Below are 7,226 nucleotides of genomic sequence, written 5' to 3' on the forward strand. Positions count from 1 at the left end.
GATTAGTATTGAAGAGGTATTGATCGGTATCGAACCGATCCATTCTCAGCCCTAATCTCAAATATTCACAAAAATGTGAAGTATGTCTAAATTACCCCCAAACAAATTAACATCAGTTCGGGGTAATTTGGTAATTCTGACTACTACACAATCGGAAATGTCCTAATCAGGTCTACCTATTTTGCCTCTAATAAGACAATGCTTCCAAAATAAAGAAACATAGAAAGAATCGTACTTCGCATTGTTTCAGTTTGGTTATTATTTCTATTACCATTAAAGAGACGACGATTTCCCGTTTAAATCGGAAAAATTCCGTAAAGATTTTCCTTTTTTAATTAATTATTAATTATTAAAAAGGAGAAATGTTAATAGAACGAACCAACAAGTAAAAATCCTCTTTTTATCAGAGAGATAGAGAGAGAGTGAGAGAGAGGTAGGTGTTCGTGAGATTATTTATTTTCTTCACGACCAACGCTCCTGCACCATATCTAGGGTTTCGCTTCTATCTATCTCTTCTTCCATTGATAGGGTGTTTTTTTTGTTTTTGTTTTTTTTTTTTTTTTTTGGGAATTTCGATTGGAAGCAATTTTGAGTTGATTTAAAGAGGAAATTTGAGGAATTTCTAGGGGATTTTTCTTTCTTCTAATTTTGGGAAACTAGGGTTCCTCAATTGGACTTCAATGATAACGAATTTATGGGAATTGTATTGTAATTTTGATTTGGATCGATGGAATTTGAGTTGTGGAACTTAGGGGAGGATCGTATGAGGTGGTGAGAGCTTCGAAGTTTGAGATATGGAGGTTAGATCTGATGCTTTTCAGTTGAGAGAGGACAAGTTTCCGCCAGTTTCGTTGCAAAGGACCCGTCTTCGTGTTTGGTTTATTCGTGTGTGTTCAAGCATTTTGCTTTGGACCTGCATTGTTCAGATGGTAGCCGTGGGAGAACTATGGCGTCCGCAATTGCTTATGGGTTTGTCGAACCAGCTTACGAGGATCTCTCACTTCACTATCCCTCTTGAAGAGACCACTCCTACACCTGCACCACTTCTTCCTGCAAGTATGATTTTTTTTATAATCTATTGGGTACTCTTTAAATTTGATTTTGAGCTAATATTTTGCCCTATGTTGGATGATTTTGGGAAATTTAGAATCCGGGTTGGATAATTCTTCCATTATTTAATATTGATCATAATACAAAATTCTCCAAATTTGTAGAAAAATTTGTTAAATTGACAAATTAATCAGTGATTTGTCGGTTAATTATGGATTATGTTTTTATCTATTGGGGGTACTCTTTCTGTTTGGTTTTGAGCTCAGTTTTTGCCCAATTTTGAATGAATTTAGGGAATTTAGAAAATTGGATGGACCATTCTTCCTTTATTTAGTATTTTGATCAAGGTACAAAATTTCAATTTTTTTTATTTATAAAAATTTGTTAAATTTGTTGAATGAGGGATTAGTCGAGGAATTAATCAGTTATTTATAGATTAATTGCGGGCTATGGTAACTATTTTATCCGTCACCCAAACTTTTATTTTCTTTAACATTCAAATCTGAAGAACAAAATAGTGTTTTCTTTTAGGGAGGTTGAAGATGATAAGTTTTGGTAAGAAACCCAAAAACTTCATTTTTTTTATGGGTTCAATTTGGTTAATTCGGATAAATTTGGGAAAGTTTTGTAAAAAAATCGGGGAAATTTTTTGTTAACTTCGCTAGTGTAAGATGCGGTTGGTTCATCCATTTAAGAAGCACCTCTAGTTGGGTTCAAGTCCGGCTAACCCATAAGAAAGCAGCACCGCTAGTAGGACTGGTACCTAAGATAGGTCAATAATGACCGAATCTGAACTTTTTTTTACTGTGGTAATGATTAGGGCATTTATGTCTTTTTTTTGCTTGGTTGGTCAACTTGCCCAACCTTGCCCATTATAAATGAAATTCTGCTTATCAAAAAAAAAAAAAAAAAAATTTAGGGCATTTATGTCATTTGGTATTTCTAAATCAGTGAGGTGGTGCATATTGCTTCAGCATTGAATGTATGGGGTGCAACTCCAGTACTAAAGTGTGCTATTGATTTTCAAAGTTGGGGAAAGGGCTGATCACACAAGCTATACAAAAATAGGAATATTTTCATATTGACATCTGTAAGTTGCGTTGGTTGGAAAATGGTTATTCAGTTAGTTGTTAAAAAGAAATACATAAAAGAAACAATTTGAAAAAATGGGACGAGAAATGATCCCTAAAATTTTTATGCGATGTGGGGAGTGGGAAATGGAAATGAAATTGTATAAGACACAAATCAACAAGCAGAATGGCATTGAAATTTTCTTGTATCCTTTTAATGGTAAGTCCTCCCAATTCTCTATAACCTCCATAGTCACTAAAAACATTTTTATTTATTTATTTTGAAAAAGTTGCATTTAACATGCATTTTGTACCTCTAGCAAATAAAACAAATAAAAAATGCATTGTTACGTTTTAAACACATTTTTTTTAACGTTTTAAAGGTGTTTTTTGCATTCTTAACACTTTTTAAACACATTTTTGTTGGGCCTGTGGTTTGTGGCCTTTTGATTGTTTTTAAAATTCATTAATATTGTTTAGTGTGGGAATTGATATGAAGTATAGGATTTGATGATCCATGAATGTAGTTTAATGCGAGATTTGATGATAATGACTTGATGTTATAGTTTTTAATATTTTCAATAGAGACTTGTCAAAGAAATAGTATGTTATTTTGCTCAAAAATATATTTTGATGGTTAAACAATCATGCATAGAGATATTCAATGGTGTATTTTTTTTTTTGCTAAAAAATATATTGAAAACTTAGACTAAATCTCTATTGTATTATGGATATTACCTTTTTTCATAATTTTTATTTTTGTATTTTATCTTTTTTTCCCAAAATTTCCCTTGCCCGTTTTAAACTCTTACTTCAACTTGTTGACCATGTTTACCTCTAAAATGCGCTGATGCACTATTTGTTCATTCTCCTAGTCTTTAAGCAAATAGTAAAGTGGTTCTCTAGTTAATTGTAAAAAAGAGAAAACATAAAAGAAACAATTTGAAGAACTGAAATAATGAAGCAAGTCTACAAATTTTAAGCGATGTGGGAAATGGGAAACGACACTGAAAATTGTAAAGGAGGACATAAATGCAACAAGCAGAATGATATTGAAATTGTCTCGTCCCTTTTAATGATCCGTCCTACCCCCAATCCTCTTTAACATTTATAATGTGGTGATCTTGACCATCTACTTGATTGCAGTATTTGTACATTTCCTAGATGGCTAGCAAATGGCATTGGATGTGTTTCTTTTTGTGTTTGATCTTTTTGGAAAACATGTTTTTTGGTGAAGTGGAAACTGGTTTCCCTTTCCATTCAGGAAATGAGTTTCCTAGAGAAACACAAATTTTTTATTAGTTGTTTTTGGCTAAGCTCTCTTTCTTTGGCAAATAATATAATTGCGATTGACATGTTTCAGGAATTTATGAAAGCAATGGTTTTCTTAAAGTATCTTGCAATGGAGGCTTGAATCAAATGCGTGCTGCAGTATGTTTTCATCATTTCACTTTCTTCATTGACTTTCATGTGTTTTATGCCAATCTTTTTATTCTTCCAAATTGACATTTTGTTTCAGATCTGTGATATGGTGACGGTTGCACGGCTGTTGAACCTCACATTAGTTGTTCCAGAGCTTGATAAGAAATCATTTTGGGCAGATCCTAGGTATTTTTATTGGTTTTAAAATTCTTTGACTAGGTGTTCTTTCTGAGTAAAATATCCAACTTATAGAAATCTTTTGCAGCAACTTTGGTGATATTTTTGATGTGAGGCACTTCATTGATTCATTAAGAGATGAGGTGCACATCATCAAAAGGCTACCAAAGAGGCTTAGTCGGAAAATTGCAAATCAACTGCTTGTGATGCCTCCAGTGAGCTGGTCAAATGAGACGTATTACTTGCGACAGGTTTGCATACTTCTAGTTTATCAATCTCATAAGATCTAGGGTTTGTTCCTCTGGTTTCAGATGGGATAAAAAGTGGGTGTTGATGATCCCTAGGATTTATATAATGTTAATATTCTTTCTTCCTACTAAATTTGTTTTAAAGAGAAATGATTAGTAAAATAAGCTGACTTTTCTGAAATTTTTTGGTTATCTTGCTATTCCTCTATCTGGCTATTTTTGGTTCTACTTTAGGCAGACAACTTCTAAATAATCGATGACCTGTCTACTATTGATTCCAAACCATTGCAGGGCGTCCATTTTATCTTATGATTTCTCTCTTATCTTGTAGATTTTGCCACTTTTCAGTAAGTACAACGTGATTCATTTTAACAAAACAGATGCACGTCTAGCAAACAATGGGCTACCCATTGATCTTCAGAAGCTGAGGTGCCGTGTCAATTACCAAGCACTGAAATTCACTCCTCAGATTGAAGCTTTGGGAAATAAATTGGTTCATATGCTTAAACAGAGGGGTTCTTTTGTGGCGCTGCATTTGAGATATGAAATGGACATGTTGGCTTTCTCAGGTTGTACTCATGGCTGCTTGGAGGAAGAAGCAGAGGAGCTCAAGCGGATGAGGTGTGTTTCTCATTTTGTTTAAAGGTTGATGCATTATCTTTTGGACGGATGCTTGTTGGAGTTAGAGATGATAGATTTATATTTTGTGCATGTAGAACGATTGGAGCTGGCCATTTAATGTGGTGTTTCAATTACATTTTTTAAGTTAATTATAGAATGATTGGATGAAAATGTCTGATATGTTGACTTTCATTGTGCACTCATACAGATATGCCTACCCTTGGTGGAGAGAGAAAGAGATAATGTCTAAAGAGAAGAGATCACAAGGTTTGTGTCCTCTTACACCAGAGGAGGCTGCATTAGTTTTACAAGCTTTAGGCTTTCATAAGGACACTCAAATCTATATTGCTTCTGGTGAGATATATGGCAGCGAACGAAGGCTTATGGCATTAAGTGCTGCATTTCCACATATCGTGAGTCCATTCCACCCTTTATTTTCTTTTATTCGTTCTCATTGTGCAAGGTGGCAATATGTAGTTGGAACATTTTTTTTTATTACTTGTTTCTCTTTTCTGAAACTTGATTATTCTGACCTTGGATATGTACACAAAATATATCTTCAGGTGAAGAAGGAGATGCTGCTCGATCCAGGGGATCTGCAGCAATTCCAGAATCACTCATCTCAAATGGCTGCCCTGGATTTTATGGTTTCAATTGCCAGCAATGTATTCATTCCCACTTATGACGGGAACATGGCTAAACTCGTTGAAGGTCACCGCAGGTTTGTGCTGTGTTATGCACCATGGCTTTTGATTTTGTACCCTGTTTGACACATGTTTATGCTCATGCCATGGTCGTGAGCTCATATGTCAACTGGACAATGTCTTTGTGCGTCAACCATGGCATTATCATGTTAACGTAATGTCGGTGATGTCTTTGGCAATTTTGATTTTCACAGATAATGGTTTTCAAATTCAAAAAACTGTGTTATTTTGCCATTGTTAAATCTAAATTAATGGAGGAATATAATAGGCCTGTTTCAGTATTTGTATCAGGCTTTATTCACAAAATTGGTGGCTGTTATAACATCACACAAAGGAAGAGTTTTGGCATATTTATTTCCGAAGTATGATGGTTTTCAAATTCTAATAATGGTGTTATTTTACCATTTTTTCAACTTTTTAAAATTTCAAACCTCATTTAAATTTCTTAGTGAAAAACACAAATTTTAGTGGTAATTTAACATTAAGGGTCCCACCTCTGTAATATTATTATAACGGTTGTAACAATGACACCCTACCTCCACTCGCACACACCGGAAAAAAGAAATAATAATAAGGAAAACGAGACATGCCTCTGGTACATCTTTAAGATGTAAAAGTTGATGTTTTGATATGCTGCAGGTATCTTGGGTTTAGCAAAACCATCTTACTGGATCGAAAAAGACTTGTAGAATTGCTTGATTTGCATCAGAATGGGACACTTTCTTGGGATGAGTTTGCAGTTTCTGTTCAGCTGGCACATGAGAGAAGGGTGGGGCAGCCGAAGCGACGGAAAGTTATTGTGGACAAGCCCAAGGAGGAAGATTATTTCTATGCAAATCCGCATGAATGTCTCTGTAAGAAAACAAATTGTGATTGGTTGCAGGACTCCCTAAACTCAAGTGTTATCTTGTGAGGCAGTCAAGCAAATCCAAGCCCAAGCTTTTGACCTTATGGGTTCGACAAGGATGCAAACCTGTAATCTCACTGTTAACGACACTGCCAACTATCATAACTGTCAGTGAACATATACACACCCTTACTCAACTGTCATGTAACTTATGGCAAGAAAAAGAAAGCTAATGTCTCCTTTGAATTAACTTTTCCCCATTCCTGATTTCTCTTTATTCCTCTGTTAATATGTTATTTGTTTATCCGTTCTTCAAAATATATGATTCAATCAATGTTTTTGTTTTGTTGTTGCTACGATTGACATGATTCATTAGTTACTTGAGGCTTTATTCGATCTTGGATAACTGTGCCCAAATCATCTCAATTGACTTTCTCATTGGTGATTATAGATGCATTTATTTCTAATTTTATATTCAGTCATTCAACTCATCCATCTCAACATCATTATTTTTTTTACTAAGCTCAGATCATTAATATGCCACTATATAAAGGATAGTTGGTCATACTATTGTCTTATAAAATTTTATTTTTAATTTAATTGGCATGCCTCTTCGAATAGCGCTCTAAGTAGTGCACTTCCACTTTTAACCATTTTTTTTTCTTATCATGGGTATTCCCACCCTTTGGGTGAGACTAATCCCACCATCACATGCACTGCCCCCTCGAAAAGTCCCACATGCACTGGTTGAGTTGAGGGGTCATATATTGTAAATTTACACTCTACATACTTGGTCATGATTCTTATTCTAAAGTTCGAGGAGTTTAACACTTCTCTTTGCATATTAGTTTCAATTCTCTCACATGTCTTTAATTTCGACAATATATTCATTTGATTTTCTTTCAATTTTCACCCAATAAAATTTCTAAATTCTCTATCATATGCTTTCTTTTAAGTTAATGAAAACCATATATAAATTTTCTTTTATTATTTTCTGTCATTTGTCCAAAAAGAAAAATCACCTTGATGGTGGATTTTGCATAAAATCAAATTGGTTCTTTGAAATATTTATTTTTTGTACTTTTCA

General features: G+C 34.2%; 1 protein-coding gene across 1 annotated transcript; it reads left to right on the forward strand.

Moving 5' to 3' along the window:
* Window positions 1-367: 367 nt before the first annotated feature.
* Window positions 368-6,473, forward strand: LOC147394743 (rhamnogalacturonan I rhamnosyltransferase 1-like). Its single transcript, XM_086453985.1, has 8 exons — window positions 368-1,056; window positions 3,484-3,551; window positions 3,640-3,728; window positions 3,808-3,970; window positions 4,299-4,588; window positions 4,797-5,001; window positions 5,152-5,309; window positions 5,932-6,473. The coding sequence occupies exons 1-8, from the start codon at window positions 795-797 to the stop codon at window positions 6,203-6,205; spliced, it is 1,509 nt and encodes a 502-aa protein (XP_086310111.1). The 5' UTR covers window positions 368-794; the 3' UTR covers window positions 6,206-6,473.
* The last annotated feature ends 753 nt before the right edge of the window (window positions 6,474-7,226 follow it).

This window comes from Akebia trifoliata, chromosome 9, assembly GCF_017979445.1.
Source record: "Akebia trifoliata isolate Shusen 1 chromosome 9, ASM1797944v1, whole genome shotgun sequence".
In the NCBI taxonomy this organism is placed as follows: domain Eukaryota; kingdom Viridiplantae; phylum Streptophyta; class Magnoliopsida; order Ranunculales; family Lardizabalaceae; genus Akebia; species Akebia trifoliata.